A 20,262-nucleotide genomic window follows, 5' to 3' on the forward strand; every position below is an offset into this window, starting at 1 on the left:
GACACCTGTATATCTGTGTGCTCCTGAGTCTGTATATAGGAGACTGCGCTGAGTAATGGGATATGTGACACCTGTATATCTGTGTGCTCCTGAGTCTGTATATAGGAGACTGCGCTGAGTAATGTGATATGTGACACCTGTATATATGTGTGCTCCTGAGTCTGTATATGGGAGACTGCGCTGAGTAATGTGATATGTGATACCTGTATATCTGTGTGCTCCTGAGTCTGTATATGGGAGACTGCGCTGAGTAATGTGATATGTGACACCTGTATATCTGTGTGCTCCTGAGTCTGTATATAGGAGACTGCGCTGAGTAATGTGATATGTGACACCTGTATATCTGTGTGCTCCTGAGTCTGTATATGGAGACTGCGCTGAGTAATGTGACACCTGTATATCTGTGTGCTCCTGAGTCTGTATATGGGAGACTGCGCTGAGTAATGTGATATGTGACACCTGTATATCTGTGTGCTCCTGAGTCTGTATATGGGAGACTGCGCTGAGTAATGTGATATATGACACCTGTATATCTGTGTGCTCCTGAGTCTGTATATAGGAGACTGCGCTGAGTAATGTGACACCTGTATATCTGTGTGCTCCTGAGTCTGTATATAGGAGACTGCGCTGAGTAATGTGATATGTGACACCTGTATATCTGTGTGCTCCTGAGTCTGTATATGGGAGACTGCGCTGAGTAATGTGATATATTACACCTGTATATCTGTGTGCTCCTGAGTCTGTATATAGGAGACTGCGCTGAGTAATGTGATATGTGACACCTGTTTATCTGTGTGCTCCTGAGTCTGTATATGGGAGACTGCGCTGAGTAATGTGATATATGACACCTGTATATCTGTGTGCTCCTGAGTCTGTATATAGGAGACTGCGCTGAGTAATGTGACACCTGTATATCTGTGTGCTCCTGAGTCTGTATATGGGAGACTGCGCTGAGTAATGTGATATGTGACACCTGTATATCTGTGTGCCCCTGAGTCTGTATATGGAGACTGTGCGGAGTAATGTGATATGTGACACCTGTATATCTGTGTGCTCCTGAGTCTGTATATAGGAGACTGCGCTGAGTAATGTGATATGTGACACCTGTATATCTGTGTGCCCCTGAGTCTGTATATAGGAGACTGTTCTGAGTAATGTGATATGTGACACCTGTATATCTGTGTGCTCCTGAGTCTGTATATAGGAGACTGCGCTGTGTAATGTGATATGTGACACCTGTATATCTGTGTGCTCCTGAGTCTGTATATTGGAGACTGCGCTGAGTAATGTGATATGTGACACCTGTATATCTGTGTGCCCCTGAGTCTGTATATAGGAGACTGTGCTTAGTAATGTGATATGTGAAACCTGTATATCTGTGTGCTCCTGAGTCTGTATATAGGAGACTGCGCTGAGTAATGTGATATGTGACACCTGTATATCTGTGTGCTCCCGAGTCTGTATATAGGAGACTGCGCTGAGTAATGTGACACCTGTATATCTGTGTGCTCCTTAGTCTGTATATAGGAGACTGCGCTGAGTAATGTGATATGTGACACCTGTATATCTGTGTGCTCCTGAGTCTGTATATAGGAGACTGCGCTGAGTAATGTGACACCTGTATATCTGTGTGCTCCTGAGTCTGTATATAGGAGACTGCGCTGAGTAATGTGACACCTGTATATCTGTGTGCTCCTGAGTCTGTATATAGGAGACTGCGCTGAGTAATGTGATATGTGACACCTGTATATCTGTGTGCCCCTGAGTCTGTATATAGGAGACTGTGCTGAGTAATGTGATATGTGACACCTGTATATCTGTGTGCTCCTGAGTCTGTATATAGGAGACTGCGCTGAGTAATGTGATATGTGACACCTGTATATCTGTGTGCTCCTGAGTCTGTATATAGGAGACTGTGCTGAGTAATATGATATGTGACACCTGTATATCTGTGTGCCCCTGAGTCTGTATATAGGAGACTGTGCTGAGTAATGTGATATGGGACACCTCTATATCTGTGTGCTCCTGAGTCTGTATATAGGAGACTGTGCTGTGTAATGTGATATGTGACACCTGTATATCTGTGTGCTCCTGAGTCTGTATATGGAGACTGCGCTGAGTAATGTGACACCTGTATATCTGTGTGCTCCTGAGTCTGTATATGGGAGACTGCGCTGAGTAATGTGATATGTGACACCTGTATATCTGTGTGCTCCTGAGTCTGTATATGGGAGACTGCGCTGAGTAATGTGATATATGACACCTGTATATCTGTGTGCTCCTGAGTCTGTATATAGGAGACTGCGCTGAGTAATGTGACACCTGTATATCTGTGTGCTCCTGAGTCTGTATATAGGAGACTGCGCTGAGTAATGTGATATGTGACACCTGTATATCTGTGTGCTCCTGAGTCTGTATATGGGAGACTGCGCTGAGTAATGTGATATATGACACCTGTATATCTGTGTGCTCCTGAGTCTGTATATAGGAGACTGCGCTGAGTAATGTGATATGTGACACCTGTATATCTGTGTGCTCCTGAGTCTGTATATGGGAGACTGCGCTGAGTAATGTGATATATGACACCTGTATATCTGTGTGCTCCTGAGTCTGTATATAGGAGACTGCGCTGAGTAATGTGACACCTGTATATCTGTGTGCTCCTGAGTCTGTATATGGGAGACTGCGCTGAGTAATGTGATATGTGACACCTGTATATCTGTGTGCCCCTGAGTCTGTATATAGGAGACTGTGCTGAGTAATGTGATATGTGACACCTGTATATCTGTGTACTCCTGAGTCTGTATATAGGAGACTGCGCTGAGTAATGTGATATGTGACACCTGTATATCTGTGTGCCCCTGAGTCTGTATATAGGAGACTGTGCTGAGTAATGTGATATGTGACACCTGTATATCTGTGTGCTCCTGAGTCTGTATATAGGAGACTGCGCTGAGTAATGTGATATGTGACACCTGTATATCTGTGTGCTCCTGAGTCTGTATATAGGAGACTGCGCTGAGTAATGTGACACCTGTATATCTGTGTGCTCCTTAGTCTGTATATAGGAGACTGCGCTGAGTAATGTGATATGTGACACCTGTATATCTGTGTGCTCCTGAGTCTGTATATAGGAGACTGCGCTGAGTAATGTGACACCTGTATATCTGTGTGCTCCTGAGTCTGTATATAGGAGACTGCGCTGAGTAATGTGACACCTGTATATCTGTGTGCTCCTGAGTCTGTATATAGGAGACTGCGCTGAGTAATGTGATATGTGACACCTGTATATCTGTGTGCCCCTGAGTCTGTATATAGGAGACTGTGCTGAGTAATGTGATATGTGACACCTGTATATCTGTGTGCCCCTGAGTCTGTATATGGGAGACTGCTCTGAGTAATGTGATATGTGACACCTGTATATCTGTGTGCTCCTGAGTCTGTATATAGGAGACTGCGCTGAGTAATGGGATATGTGACACCTGTATATTTGTGTGCTCCTGAGTCTGTATATAGGAGACTGCGCTGAGTAATGGGATATGTGACACCTGTATATCTGTGTGCTCCTGAGTCTGTATATAGGAGACTGCGCTGAGTAATGGGATATGTGACACCTGTATATCTGTGTGCTCCTGAGTCTGTATATAGGAGACTGCGCTGAGTAATGTGATATGTGACACCTGTATATATGTGTGCTCCTGAGTCTGTATATGGGAGACTGCGCTGAGTAATGTGATATGTGATACCTGTATATCTGTGTGCTCCTGAGTCTGTATATGGGAGACTGCGCTGAGTAATGTGATATGTGACACCTGTATATCTGTGTGCTCCTGAGTCTGTATATAGGAGACTGCGCTGAGTAATGTGATATGTGACACCTGTATATCTGTGTGCTCCTGAGTCTGTATATGGAGACTGCGCTGAGTAATGTGACACCTGTATATCTGTGTGCTCCTGAGTCTGTATATGGGAGACTGCGCTGAGTAATGTGATATGTGACACCTGTATATCTGTGTGCTCCTGAGTCTGTATATGGGAGACTGCGCTGAGTAATGTGATATATGACACCTGTATATCTGTGTGCTCCTGAGTCTGTATATAGGAGACTGCGCTGAGTAATGTGACACCTGTATATCTGTGTGCTCCTGAGTCTGTATATAGGAGACTGCGCTGAGTAATGTGATATGTGACACCTGTATATCTGTGTGCTCCTGAGTCTGTATATGGGAGACTGCGCTGAGTAATGTGATATATGACACCTGTATATCTGTGTGCTCCTGAGTCTGTATATAGGAGACTGCGCTGAGTAATGTGATATGTGACACCTGTTTATCTGTGTGCTCCTGAGTCTGTATATGGGAGACTGCGCTGAGTAATGTGATATATGACACCTGTATATCTGTGTGCTCCTGAGTCTGTATATAGGAGACTGCGCTGAGTAATGTGACACCTGTATATCTGTGTGCTCCTGAGTCTGTATATGGGAGACTGCGCTGAGTAATGTGATATGTGACACCTGTATATCTGTGTGCCCCTGAGTCTGTATATGGAGACTGTGCGGAGTAATGTGATATGTGACACCTGTATATCTGTGTGCTCCTGAGTCTGTATATAGGAGACTGCGCTGAGTAATGTGATATGTGACACCTGTATATCTGTGTGCCCCTGAGTCTGTATATAGGAGACTGTTCTGAGTAATGTGATATGTGACACCTGTATATCTGTGTGCTCCTGAGTCTGTATATAGGAGACTGTGCTGTGTAATGTGATATGTGACACCTGTATATCTGTGTGCTCCTGAGTCTGTATATTGGAGACTGCGCTGAGTAATGTGATATGTGACACCTGTATATCTGTGTGCCCCTGAGTCTGTATATAGGAGACTGTGCTTAGTAATGTGATATGTGAAACCTGTATATCTGTGTGCTCCTGAGTCTGTATATAGGAGACTGCGCTGAGTAATGTGATATGTGACACCTGTATATCTGTGTGCTCCTGAGTCTGTATATAGGAGACTGCGCTGAGTAATGTGACACCTGTATATCTGTGTGCTCCTTAGTCTGTATATAGGAGACTGCGCTGAGTAATGTGATATGTGACACCTGTATATCTGTGTGCTCCTGAGTCTGTATATAGGAGACTGCGCTGAGTAATGTGACACCTGTATATCTGTGTGCTCCTGAGTCTGTATATAGGAGACTGCGCTGAGTAATGTGACACCTGTATATCTGTGTGCTCCTGAGTCTGTATATAGGAGACTGCGCTGAGTAATGTGATATGTGACACCTGTATATCTGTGTGCCCCTGAGTCTGTATATAGGAGACTGTGCTGAGTAATGTGATATGTGACACCTGTATATCTGTGTGCTCCTGAGTCTGTATATAGGAGACTGCGCTGAGTAATGTGATATGTGACACCTGTATATCTGTGTGCTCCTGAGTCTGTATATAGGAGACTGTGCTGAGTAATGTGATATGTGACACCTGTATATCTGTGTGCCCCTGAGTCTGTATATAGGAGACTGTGCTGAGTAATGTGATATGGGACACCTCTATATCTGTGTGCTCCTGAGTCTGTATATAGGAGACTGTGCTGTGTAATGTGATATGTGACACCTGTATATCTGTGTGCTCCTGAGTCTGTATATGGAGACTGCGCTGAGTAATGTGACACCTGTATATCTGTGTGCTCCTGAGTCTGTATATGGGAGACTGCGCTGAGTAATGTGATATGTGACACCTGTATATCTGTGTGCTCCTGAGTCTGTATATGGGAGACTGCGCTGAGTAATGTGATATATGACACCTGTATATCTGTGTGCTCCTGAGTCTGTATATAGGAGACTGCGCTGAGTAATGTGACACCTGTATATCTGTGTGCTCCTGAGTCTGTATATAGGAGACTGCGCTGAGTAATGTGATATGTGACACCTGTATATCTGTGTGCTCCTGAGTCTGTATATGGGAGACTGCGCTGAGTAATGTGATATATGACACCTGTATATCTGTGTGCTCCTGAGTCTGTATATAGGAGACTGCGCTGAGTAATGTGATATGTGACACCTGTATATCTGTGTGCTCCTGAGTCTGTATATGGGAGACTGCGCTGAGTAATGTGATATATGACACCTGTATATCTGTGTGCTCCTGAGTCTGTATATAGGAGACTGCGCTGAGTAATGTGACACCTGTATATCTGTGTGCTCCTGAGTCTGTATATGGGAGACTGCGCTGAGTAATGTGATATGTGACACCTGTATATCTGTGTGCCCCTGAGTCTGTATATAGGAGACTGTGCTGAGTAATGTGATATGTGACACCTGTATATCTGTGTGCTCCTGAGTCTGTATATAGGAGACTGCGCTGAGTAATGTGATATGTGACACCTGTATATCTGTGTGCCCCTGAGTCTGTATATAGGAGACTGTGCTGAGTAATGTGATATGTGACACCTGTATATCTGTGTACTCCTGAGTCTGTATATAGGAGACTGCGCTGAGTAATGTGATATGTGACACCTGTATATCTGTGTGCCCCTGAGTCTGTATATAGGAGACTGTGCTGAGTAATGTGATATGTGACACCTGTATATCTGTGTGCTCCTGAGTCTGTATATAGGAGACTGCGCTGAGTAATGTGATATGTGACACCTGTATATCTGTGTGCTCCTGAGTCTGTATATAGGAGACTGCGCTGAGTAATGTGACACCTGTATATCTGTGTGCTCCTTAGTCTGTATATAGGAGACTGCGCTGAGTAATGTGATATGTGACACCTGTATATCTGTGTGCCCCTGAGTCTGTATATAGGAGACTGTGCTGAGTAATGTGATATGTGACACCTGTATATCTGTGTGCTCCTGAGTCTGTATATAGGAGACTGCGCTGAGTAATGTGATATGTGACACCTGTATATCTGTGTGCTCCTGAGTCTGTATATAGGAGACTGCGCTGAGTAATGTGACACCTGTATATCTGTGTGCTCCTTAGTCTGTATATAGGAGACTGCGCTGAGTAATGTGATATGTGACACCTGTATATCTGTGTGCTCCTGAGTCTGTATATAGGAGACTGCGCTGAGTAATGTGACACCTGTATATCTGTGTGCTCCTGAGTCTGTATATAGGAGACTGCGCTGAGTAATGTGACACCTGTATATCTGTGTGCTCCTGAGTCTGTATATAGGAGACTGCGCTGAGTAATGTGATATGTGACACCTGTATATCTGTGTGCCCCTGAGTCTGTATATAGGAGACTGTGCTGAGTAATGTGATATGTGACACCTGTATATCTGTGTGCTCCTGAGTCTGTATATAGGAGACTGCGCTGAGTAATGTGATATGTGACACCTGTATATCTGTGTGCTCCTGAGTCTGTATATAGGAGACTGTGCTGTGTAATGTGATATGTGACACCTGTATATCTGTGTGCCCCTGAGTCTGTATATAGGAGACTGTGCTGAGTAATGTGATATGTGACACCTGTATATCTGTGTGCTCCTGAGTCTGTATATAGGAGACTGCGCTGAGTAATGTGATATGTGACACCTGTATATCTGTGTGCTCCTGAGTCTGTATATAGGAGACTGCGCTGAGTAATGTGACACCTGTATATCTGTGTGCTCCTGAGTCTGTATATAGGAGACTGCGCTGAGTAATGTGATATGTGACACCTGTATATCTGTGTGCTCCTGAGTCTGTATATAGGAGACTACGCTGAGTAATGTGATATGTGACACCTGTATATCTGTGTGCTCCTGAGTCTGTATATAGGAGACTGCGCTGAGTAATGTGATAGGTGACACCTGTATATCTGTGTGCTCCTGAGTCTGTATATAGGAGACTGTGCTGAGTAATGTGATGTGTGACACCTGTATATCTGTGTGCTCCTGAGTCTGTATATGGGAGACTGCGCTGAGTAATGTGATATGTGACACCTGTATATCTGTGTGCTCCTGAGTCTGTATATGGGAGACTGCGCTGAGTAATGTGATATGTGACACCTGTATATCTGTGTGCTCCTGAGTCTGTATATAGGAGACTGTGCTGAGTAATGTGATATGTGACACCTGTATAACTGTGTGCTCCTGAGTCTGTATATGGGAGACTGCGCTGAGTAATGTTATATGTGACACCTGTATATCTGTGTGCTCCTGAGTCTGTATATAGGAGACTGCGCTGAGTAATGTGATATGTGACACCTGTATATCTGTGTGCTCCTGAGTCTGTATATAGGAGACTGTGCTGAGTAATGTGATATGTGACACCTGTATAACTGTGTGCTCCTGAGTCTGTATATAGGAGACTGCGCTGAGTAATGTGATATGTGACACCTGTATATATGTGTGCTCCTGAGTCTGTATATGGGAGACTGCGCTGAGTAATGGGATATGTGACACCTGTATATCTGTGTGCTCCTGAGTCTGTATATGGGAGACTGCGCTGAGTAATGTTATATGTGACACCTGTATATCTGTGTGCTCCTGAGTCTGTATATAGGAGACTGTGCTGAGTAATGTGATATGTGACACCTGTATAACTGTGTGCTCCTGAGTCTGTATATAGGAGACTGCGCTGAGTAATGTGATATGTGACACCTGTATATATGTGTGCTCCTGAGTCTGTATATGGGAGACTGCGCTGAGTAATGGGATATGTGACACCTGTATATCTGTGTGCTCCTGAGTCTGTATATGGGAGACTGCGCTGAGTAATGTTATATGTGACACCTGTATATCTGTGTGCTCCTGAGTCTGTATATAGGAGACTGCGCTGAGTAATGTGATATGTGACACCTGTATATCTGTGTGCTCCTGAGTCTGTATATAGGAGACTGCGCTGAGTAATGTGATATGTGACACCTGTATATCTGTGTGCTCCTGAGTCTGTATATAGGAGACTGTGCTGAGTAATGTGATATGTGACACCTGTATATCTGTGTGCTCCTGAGTCTGTATATGGGAGACTGCGCTGAGTAATGTGATATGTGACACCTGTATATCTGTGTGCTCCTGAGTCTGTCTATGGGAGACTGCGCTGAGTAATGTGATTGGTGACACCTGTATATCTGTGTGCTCCTGAGTCTGTATATAGGAGACTGCGCTGAGTAATGTGATAGGTGACACCTGTATATCTGTGTGCTCCTGAGTCTGTATATGGGAGACTGTGCTGAGTAATGTGATATGTGACACCTGTATATCTGTGTGCTCCTGAGTCTGTATATAGGAGACTGCGCTGAGTAATGTTATATGTGACACCTGTATATCTGTGTGCTCCTGAGTCTGTATATAGGAGACTGCGCTGAGTAATGTGATATGTGACACCTGTATGTCTGTGTGCTCCTGAGTCTGTATATAGGAGACTGTGCTGTGTAATGTGATATGTGACACCTGTATAACTGTGTGCTCCTGAGTCTGTATATAGGAGACTGCGCTGAGTAATGGGATATGTGACACCTGTATATCTGTGTGCTCCTGAGTCTGTATATGGGAGACTGCGCTGAGTAATGTTATATGTGACACCTGTATATCTGTGTGCTCCTGAGTCTGTATATAGGACACTGCGCTGAGTAATGTGATATGTGACACCTGTATATCTGTGTGCTCCTGAGTCTGTATATAGGAGACTGCGCTGAGTAATGTGATATGTGACACCTGTATATCTGTGTGCTCCTGAGTCTGTATATAGGAGACTGCGCTGAGTAATGTGATATGTGACACCTGTATATCTGTGTGCTCCTGAGTCTGTATAAAGGAGACTGCGCTGAGTAATGTGATGTGTGACACCTGTATATCTGTGTGCTCCTGAGTCTGTATATGGGAGACTGTGCTGAGTAATGTGATATGTGACACCTGTATATCTGTGTGCTCCTGAGTCTGTATATAGGAGACTGTGCTGAGTAATGTGATATGTGACACCTGTATACCTGTGTGCTCCTGAGTCTGTATATAGGAGACTGCGCTGAGTAATGTGATATGTGAAACCTGTATATCTGTGTGCTCCTGAGTCTGTATATGGGAGACTGTGCTGAGTAATGTGATATGTGACACCAGTATATCTGTGTGCTCCTGAGTCTGTATATAGGAGACTGCGCTGAGTAATGTGATATGTGACACCTGTATATCTGTGTGCTCCTGAGTCTGTATATAGGAGACTGCGCTGAGTAATGTGATATGTGACACCTGTATATCTGTGTGCTCCTGAGTCTGTATATGGGAGACTGCGCTGAGTATTGTGATAGGTGACACATGATCTGGGTAATGATAACATTTCGGTTTATTATTGTCAGGACAGACGTGTTTATACCATTAGTAGGAAAATCGTAAACACTTATGTAAATAAACAGTAAAATTAGAAAACAATATAATAATGACCGGCATAGATTAATGCGCTCCTGCTCGGATTTTGTTGATGGTTAATAAAACTTGTTCTTTTGCAGAGACCCGTAGTCGGAACTCCAGTCCAATCACCATATCAGAAGCGGCCGCCATGTTCCTCAGCTCTCTACAGAAAGCTCAGGAAGAAGGTACAGTGTGTTTCCTACATTAGTGGGGTCAGGGCTGTCGGCAATGTAGGGTCTTTGTAACACATTGGGGCATTTCTGTAGTCATGAGTCTTCCACCATTAGTTACATATTGTCACTGCCGGTGTATTAGGCAGAATAAAGCTGCTCTCCCTGTATCGGTAATGGCAGATAGGAGATGTAGTCTAGCACTTTCCCTGTGTTATATATATATATACAGCTGTGTGACTCCGGAGCCTCGGTAATGGCAGATAGGAGATGTAGTCTAGCACTTTCCCTGTGTTATATATATATATATACAGCTGTGTGACCCCGGAGCCTCGGTAATGTCAGATAGGAGATGTAGTCTAGCACTTTCCCTGTGTTATATATATATATATACAGCTGTGTGACTACGGAGCCTCGGTAATGGCAGATAGGAGATGTAGTCTAGCACTTTCCCTGTGTTATATATATATATACAGCTGTGTGACCCCGGAGCCTCGGTAATGGCAGAAAGGAGATGTAGTCTAGCACTTTCCCTGTGTTATATATATATTATATATATATATATATACAGCTGTGTGACTCCGGAGCCTCGGTAATGGCAGATAGGAGATGTAGTCTAGCGCTTTCCCTGTGTTATATATATACAGCTGTGTGACTCCGGAGCCTCGGTAATGGCAGATAGGAGATGTAGTCTAGCGCTTTCCCTGTGTTATATATATACAGCTGTGTGACTCCGGAGCCTCGGTAATGGCAGATAGGAGATGTAGTCTAGCACTTTCCCTGTGTTATATATATATATATACAGCTGTGTGACTCCGGAGCCTCGGTAATGGCAGATAGGAGATGTAGTCTAGCACTATCCCTGTGTTATATATATACAGCTGTGTGACTCCGGAGCCTCGGTAATGGCAGATATGAGATGTAGTCTAGCGCTTTCCCTGTGTTATATATATACAGCTGTGTGACTCCGGAGCCTCGGTAATGGCAGATAGGAGATGTAGTCTAGCACTTTCCCTGTGTTATATATATACAGCTGTGTGACCCCGGAGCTTCGGTAATGGCAGATAGGAGATGTAGTCTAGCGCTTTCCCTGTGTTATATATATACAGCTGTGTGACTCCGGAGCCTCGGTAATGGCAGATAGGAGATGTAGTCTAGCGCTTTCCCTGTGTTATATATATACAGCTGTGTGACTCCGGAGCCTCGGTAATGGCAGATAGGAGATGTAGTCTAGCACTTTCCCTGTGTTATATATATATATATATATATACAGCTGTGTGACTCCGGAGCTTCGGTAATGGCAGATAGGAGATGTAGTCTAGCACTATCCCTGTGTTATATATATACAGCTGTGTGACTCCGGAGCTTCGGTAATGGCAGATAGGAGATGTAGTCTAGCGCTTTCCCTGTGTTATATATGTATATATACAGCTGTGTGACCCCGGAGCCTCGGTAATGGCAGATATGAGATGTAGTCTAGCACCTTCCCTGTGTTATATATATATACAGCTGTGTGACCCCGGAGCCTCTGTAATTGCAGATAGGAGATGTAGTCTAGCACTTTCCCTGTGTTATATATATACAGCTGTGTGACTCCGGAGCCTCGGTAATGGCAGATAGGAGATGTAGTCTAGCGCTTTCCCTGTGTTATATATGTATATATACAGCTGTGTGACTCCGGAGCCTCGGTAATGGCAGATAGGAGATGTAGTCTAGCACTTTCCCTGTGTTATATATATATATACAGCTGTGTGACTCCGGAGCCTCGGTAATGGCAGATAGGAGATGTAGTCTAGCGCTTTCCCTGTGTTATATATATATACAGCTGTGTGACTCCGGAGCCTCGGTAATGGCAGATAGGAGATGTAGTCTAGCACTATCCCTGTGTTATATATATACAGCTGTGTGACCCCGGAGCCTCGGTAATGGCAGATAGGAGATGTAGTCTAGCACTTTCCCTGTGCTATATATATATACAGCTGTGTGACCCCGGAGCCTCGGTAATGGCAGATAGGAGATGTAGTCTAGCACTTTCCCTGTGCTATATATATATACAGCTGTGTGACCCCGGAGCCTCGGTAATGGCAGATAGGAGATGTAGTCTAGCGCTTTCCCTGTGTTATATATGTATACAGCTGTGTGACCCCGGAGCCTCGGTAATGGCAGATAGGAGATGTAGTCTAGCGCTTTCCCTGTGTTATATATATACAGCTGTGTGACTCCGGAGCCTCGGTAATGGCAGATAGGAGATGTAGTCTAGCACTTTCCCTGTGTTATATATGTATATATATACAGCTGTGTGACCCCGGAGCCTCGGTAATGGCAGATATGAGATGTAGTCTAGCACCTTCCCTGTGTTATATATATATACAGCTGTGTGACCCCGGAGCCTCGGTAATGGCAGATAGGAGATGTAGTCTAGCACTTTCCCTGTGTTATATATATACAGCTGTGTGACCCCGGAGCCTCGGTAATGGCAGATAGGAGATGTAGTCTAGCGCTTTCCCTGTGTTATATATATACAGCTGTGTGACCCCGGAGCTTCGGTAATGGCAGATAGGAGATGTAGTCTAGCGCTTTCCCTGTGTTATATATGTATACAGCTGTGTGACCCCGGAGCCTCGGTAATGGCAGATAGGAGATGTAGTCTAGCGCTTTCCCTGTGCTATATATATATACAGCTGTGTGACCCCGGAGCCTCGGTAATGGCAGATAGGAGATGTAGTCTAGCGCTTTCCCTGTGTTATATATATACAGCTGTGTGACCCCGGAGCTTCGGTAATGGCAGATAGGAGATGTAGTCTAGCGCTTTCCCTGTGTTATATATGTATACAGCTGTGTGACCCCGGAGCCTCGGTAATGGCAGATAGGAGATGTAGTCTAGCGCTTTCCCTGTGCTATATATATATACAGCTGTGTGACCCTGGAGCCTCGGTAATGGCAGATAGGAGATGTAGTCTAGCGCTTTCCCTGTGCTATATATATATACAGCTGTGTGACTCCGGAGCCTCGGTAATGGCAGATAGGAGATGTAGTCTAGCACTTTCCCTGTGTTATATATATACAGCTGTGTGACTCCGGAGCCTCGGTAATGGCAGATAGGAGATGTAGTCTAGCGCTTTCCCTGTGTTATATATGTATACAGCTGTGTGACTCCGGAGTCTCGGTAATGGCAGATAGGAGATGTAGTCTAGCACTTTCCCTGTGTTATATATATACAGCTGTGTGACCCCGGAGCTTCGGTAATGGCAGATAGGAGATGTAGTCTAGCGCTTTCCCTGTGCTATATATATATACAGCTGTGTGACTCCGGAGCCTCGGTAATGGCAGATAGGAGATGTAGTCTAGCACTTTCCCTGTGTTATATATATACAGCTGTGTGACTCCGGAGCCTCGGTAATGGCAGATAGGAGATGTAGTCTAGCGCTTTCCCTGTGTTATATATGTATACAGCTGTGTGACTCCGGAGTCTCGGTAATGGCAGATAGGAGATGTAGTCTAGCACTTTCCCTGTGTTATATATATACAGCTGTGTGACCCCGGAGCCTCGGTAATGGCAGATAGGAGATGTAGTCTAGCGCTTTCCCTGTGTTATATATATATATACAGCTGTGTGACCCCGGAGCCTCGGTAATGGCAGATAGGAGATGTAGTCTAGCGCTTTCCCTGTGTTATATATATATACAGCTGTGTGACTCCGGAGCCTCGGTAATGGCAGATAGGAGATGTAGTCTAGCGCTTTCCCTGTGTTATATATGTATATATACAGCTGTGTGACTCCGGAGCCTCGGTAATGGCAGATAGGAGATGTAGTCTAGCACTATCCCTGTGTTATATATATACAGCTGTGTGACTCCGGAGCCTCGGTAATGGCAGATAGGAGATGTAGTCTAGCACTTTCCCTGTGCTATATATATATACAGCTGTGTGACCCCGGAGCTTCGGTAATGGCAGATAGGAGATGTAGTCTAGCGCTTTCCCTGTGTTATATATATACAGCTGTGTGACCCCGGAGCTTCGGTAATGGCAGATAGGAGATGTAGTCTAGCGCTTTCCCTGTGTTATATATGTATACAGCTGTGTGACCCCGGAGCCTCGGTAATGGCAGATAGGAGATGTAGTCTAGCGCTTTCCCTGTGTTATATATATATACAGCTGTGTGACCCCGGAGCCTCGGTAATGGCAGATAGGAGATGTAGTCTAGCGCTTTCCCTGTGTTATATATATATACAGCTGTGTGACTCCGGAGCCTCGGTAATGGCAGATAGGAGATGTAGTCTAGCACTTTCCCTGTGCTATATATATATACAGCTGTGTGACCCCGGAGCCTCGGTAATGGCAGATAGGAGATGTAGTCTAGCGCTTTCCCTGTGTTATATATATATACAGCTGTGTGACTCCGGAGCCTCGGTAATGGCAGATAGGAGATGTAGTCTAGCACTTTCCCTGTGCTATATATATATACAGCTGTGTGACCCCGGAGCCTCGGTAATGGCAGATAGGAGATGTAGTCTAGCGCTTTCCCTGTGTTATATATGTATATATACAGCTGTGTGACTCCGGAGCCTCGGTAATGGCAGATAGGAGATGTAGTCTAGCGCTTTCCCTGTGTTATATATATATATACAGCTGTGTGACCCCGGAGCCTCGGTAATGGCAGATAGGAGATGTAGTCTAGCACTATCCCTGTGTTATATATATACAGCTGTGTGACTCCGGAGCCTCGGTAATGGCAGATAGGAGATGTAGTCTAGCACTTTCCCTGTGTTATATATATATATACAGCTGTGTGACTCCGGAGCCTCGGTAATGGCAGATAGGAGATGTAGTCTAGCACTTTCCCTGTGTTATATATATATATACAGCTGTGTGACCCCGGAGCCTTGGTAATGGCAGATATGAGATGTAGTCTAGCGCTTTCCCTGTGTTATATATGTATATATATATACAGCTGTGTGACCCCGGAGCCTCGGTAATGGCAGATAGGAGATGTAGTCTAGCGCTTTCCCTGTGTTATATATATATATACAGCTGTGTGACCCCGGAGCCTCGGTAATGGCAGATAGGAGATGTAGTCTAGCGCTTTCCCTGTGTTATATATATATACAGCTGTGTGACTCCGGAGCCTCGGTAATGGCAGATAGGAGATGTAGTCTAGCGCTTTCCCTGTGTTATATATATACAGCTGTGTGACCCCGGAGCTTCGGTAATGGCAGATAGGAGATGTAGTCTAGCACTTTCCCTGTGTTATATATATATATACAGCTGTGTGACCCCGGAGCCTCGGTAATGGCAGATAGGAGATGTAGTCTAGCACTTTCCCTGTGTTATATATATATATACAGCTGTGTGACCCCGGAGCCTCGGTAATGGCAGATATGAGATGTAGTCTAGCGCTTTCCCTGTGTTATATATATACAGCTGTGTGACCCCGGAGCCTTGGTAATGGCAGATATGAGATGTAGTCTAGCGCTTTCCCTGTGTTATATATATATATATATACAGCTGTGTGACTCCGGAGCCTCGGTAATGGCAGATAGGAGATGTAGTCTAGCACTTTCCCTGTGTTATATATATATATATATTAGGGGTGAGCGGGTTCGGATTTCTGAAATCCGAACCCCCCCGAGCCCCCCCGATCCGAGTCCGATCCGAGTCAGGCTCGACTTTTCCCGCCTGACTCGGATCTGACATCGAGGCAAAACGTCATCATCCCGCCTTCCGAGTCTCGCGGGTTTTGGATCCTATATAAGGTACCCGCGTCGGCGCCATTTTCTCACTCGGCTGTGGACAGTGAAGAGGGAGGGTGGGAGTTAGTGCTGTGTAGTGTAGTGTAGTGTAGTGCTGCTGTTGTCCACTACTTCAAAGTCCATAGGGGCTGGCTGTGTTGTGCTGTGCTGCTGTTGTTAATAGGGGCTGTGTCCACTACTTCAAAGTCCATAGGGGCTGGCTGGACTGTGTTGTGCAGTCAGTTCCAAAGTCCTGTGCAGTGTCCCAGTCCTAAAGGGGTGCTGTAGTGTTGTCCAGGGGGTGCTCTGTCCATCAGGGGTGCTCCCCCCAAGTGCTAAAAAAATAATATATTTTCTGTGTTTGTGAATTGTGTGCGCAGTAGCCGCACGTGCATCAACAAAGTAGTGCCAAGCGTGCGCCTGTGTCATAAGTAAAGGGCCGGCTGGCTTGACCGTTAAGGGTGCTGTAACCCCCGAAAGTACACTCCAGTCCAAACCAAAAAAAAAATTATTTTCTGTGTTTGTGAATTGTGTGCGCAGTAGCCGCACGTGCATCAACAAAGTAGTGCCAAGCGTGCGCCTGTGTCATAAGTAAAGGGCCGGCTGGCTTGACCGTTAAGGGTGCTGTAACCCCCGAAAGTACACTCCAGTCCAAACCTAAAAAAAAATTATTTTCTGTGTTTGTGAATTGTGTGCGCAGTAGCCGCACGTGCATCAACAAAGTAGTGCCAAGCGTGCGCCTGTGTCATAAGTAAAGGGCCGGCTGGCTTGACCGTTAAAGGGTGCTGTAACCCCCGAAAGTACACTCCAGTCCAAACCAAAAAAAAATTATTTTCTGTGTTTGTGAATTGTGTGCGCAGTAGCCGCACGTGCATCAACAAAGTAGTGCCAAGCGTGCGCCTGTGTCATAAGTAAAGGGCCGGCTGGCTTGACCGTTAAAGGGTGCTGTAACCCCCGAAAGTACACTCCAGTCCAAACCAAAAAAAAATTATTTTCTGTGTTTGTGAATTGTGTGCGCAGTAGCCGCACGTGCATCAACAAAGTAGTGCCAAGCGTGCGCCTGTGTCATAAGTAAAGGGCCGGCTGGCTTGACCGTTAAAGGGTGCTGTAACCCCCGAAAGTACACTCCAGTCCAAACCAAAAAAAAATTATTTTCTGTGGTTGTGAATTGTGTGCGCAGTAGCCGCACGTGCATCAACAAAGTAGTGCCAAGCGTGCGCCTGTGTCATAAGTAAAGGGCCGGCTGGCTTGACCGTTAAGGGTGCTGTAACCCCCGAAAGTACACTCCAGTCCAAACCTAAAAAAAAATTATTTTCTGTGTTTGTGAATTGTGTGCGCAGTAGCCGCACGTGCATCAACAAAGTAGTGCCAAGCGTGCGCCTGTGTCATAAGTAAAGGGCCGGCTGGCTTGACCGTTAAAGGGTGCTGTAACCCCCGAAAGTACACTCCAGTCCAAACCAAAAAAAAATTATTTTCTGTGTTTGTGAATTGTGTGCGCAGTAGCCGCACGTGCATCAACAAAGTAGTGCCAAGCGTGCGCCTGTGTCATAAGTAAAGGGCCGGCTGGCTTGACCGTTAAAGGGTGCTGTAACCCCCAAAGTACACTCCAGTCCAAACCAAAAAAAAATTATTTTCTGTGTTTGTGAATTGTGTGCGCAGTAGCCGCACGTGCATCAACAAAGTAGTGCCAAGAGTGCGCCTGTGTCATAAGTAAAGGGCCGGCTGGCTTGACCGTTAAAGGGTGCTGTAACCCACAAAGTACACTCCAGTCCGAACCAAAAAAAAATTTATTTTCTGTGTTTAGCCGCACGTATATATCAAATCGATATAACATAAATGGAGGACCAAACTTTCTCCGATAAAAATAAAATAGAGAAAGATCAAGAACCACTTCCTCCTAGTGCTGAAGCTGCTGCCACTAGTCATGACATAGACGATAACATGCCATCAACGTCGTCTGCCAAGGCCGATGCCCAATGTCATAGTAGAGGGCACATACAATCCCAAATGGCAAAGTTCAGGAAAATGACCTTGAAAAAGACATTTAAATCAGCTGAAGAGAAACGTAAACTTGCCAATATGCCATTTACGACACGGAGTGGCAAGGAACGGCTAAGGTCGATCCCTAGTATGTTCATGACTAGTGGTTCAGCTTCACATGACGATGGAAGCACTCCTCCCACTAAAAAAATCAAAAGAGTTAAGCTGGCAAAAGCACAGCGAAGAACTGTGCTTTCTAAGAAGATATCACAAATCCCCAAAGAGAGTCCAAGTGTGGTGGTGGTTGCGATGCCTGACCTTCCCAGCACTGGACGGGAAGAGGTGGCTCTTTCCACCATTTGCACGCCCCCTGCAAGTGCTGAAAGGAGCACCCACAGTCCACTTGCTGATATGCAAATTGAAGATGTCACTGTTGAAGTACAACAGGATGAGGATACTGGTGTAGCTGGCGCTGAGGAGGAAGTTGGCGAGGAGGATTCTGATGGTGATGTGGTTTGTTTAAATCAGGCTCCGGGGGAGACAGTTGTTGTCCGTGGGATGAAAAAGCCCATCACGGTCATGCCTGGGCAGAAGACCAAACATTCCACCTCTTTGGTCTGGCAATATTTCTATCCAAATCCGGACAACAACTGTCTTGCCATATGTACCATATGTAAAGGTGAAATAAGTAGGGGTAGGGACGTCAACCACCTAGGAACATCCTCCCTTATACGGCACCTGCAGCGCGTTCATAAAAAGTTACTGTCAAGTTCAGAAACTTTGGCTCAGACCGTAAGCAGTCCAGGGACACCTAAATCCCGTTGTCCTGTTGTATCCAAGCGCCTGCAAACCACACCGTCAACTCCCTCCTCGTCAATTTCCTCCTTAGTCAGGATCGGAAGTAGTCCTGCAGGCCATATCACTGGCATAACTGACTCTCCTATCCGGGATTCCTCCGGAGGATCCTGCATTGCTACGCCTACTGCTGCCGCTGCTGCTGTTGCTGCTGCTGCTGGGAGTCGTTCATCATCCCAGAGAGGAAGTAGGAACACCACTACTTTTACTAAACAATTGACCCTCCAACAGTCCTTAGCGAGGAGGATGAAGTACGACAGCAGTCATCCTGAAGCAAAACGTATAACTGAGGCCTTGACTGCTATGTTGGTGTTAGACGTGCGTCCGGTATCCGCCATTAGTGCAGTGGGATTTAGACAATTGATGGAGGTAGTGTGTCCCCGGTTCCAAATCCCGTCTAGATTCCACTTCACTAGGCAGGCGATACCGAGACTGTACAGAAACGTCAGAAAAAGTGTCCTCAGTGTCCTGAAAAATGCCGTTGTACACAATGTCCACTTAACCACGGACATGTGGACAAGTGGAACAGGGCAGACTAAGGACTATATGACTGTGACAGCCCACTGGGTAGATGTATCACCTTACGCAGCAACAGCAGCAGCGTCACCAGTAGCAGCATCTCAGAAACGCCAGCTCGTTACAAGGCAGGCTACGCTGTGTATCACCGGTTTCAGTAAGAGGCACACCGCCGACAACCTCTTAGAGAAACTGAGGGAAATCATCGCCCAGTGGCTTACCCCACTTAGACTCTCCTGGGGATTTGTGATATCTGACAACGCCACCAATATTGTGCGGGCATTACATCTGGGCAAATTCCAGCACGTCCCATGTTTTGCTCACACAATAAACTTGGTGGTGCAGAATTTTCTGAAAAGCGACAGGGGCGTGCAGGAGACGCTTTGGGTGGCCCGAAAAATTTCTGGCCACTTTCGCCATTCAGCGACTGCGTGCCGAAGACTGGAGCGCCAGCAAACACTCTTGAACCTGCCCCGCCATCACCTGAAGCAAGAGGTTGTGACGCGGTGGAACTCAACCCTCTATATGCTTCAGAGGATGGAGGAGCAGCAAAAGGCCATACAAGCCTATACATCCACCTATGACATAGGCAAAGGAGGGGGTATGCACCTGACTCAAGCGCAGTGGAGAATGATTTCCGTGTTGTGCAAGGTTCTTCAGCCCTTCGAACTTGC

The 20,262-nt window shown here is 45.6% G+C and overlaps 1 protein-coding gene across 2 annotated transcripts in view; it reads left to right on the plus strand.

The window, feature by feature from the left end:
* LOC148477524 (spexin-like) overlaps positions 1-20,262 on the plus strand; it is a 236,814-nt gene that overhangs the window by 209,765 nt on the left and 6,787 nt on the right. For both annotated transcript variants that reach the window (XM_088456631.1, XM_088456630.1), the window contains one exon: positions 10,437-10,523. In XM_088456631.1, the coding sequence (XP_088312757.1) occupies positions 10,437-10,523 (87 nt within the window). The remainder of the gene's footprint in view (positions 1-10,436; positions 10,524-20,262) is intronic.

The sequence above is a fragment of the Taudactylus pleione genome, unplaced genomic scaffold, assembly GCF_031769625.1.
Source record: "Taudactylus pleione unplaced genomic scaffold, aTauple2 ptg000708l, whole genome shotgun sequence".
NCBI lineage: Eukaryota > Metazoa > Chordata > Amphibia > Anura > Myobatrachidae > Taudactylus > Taudactylus pleione.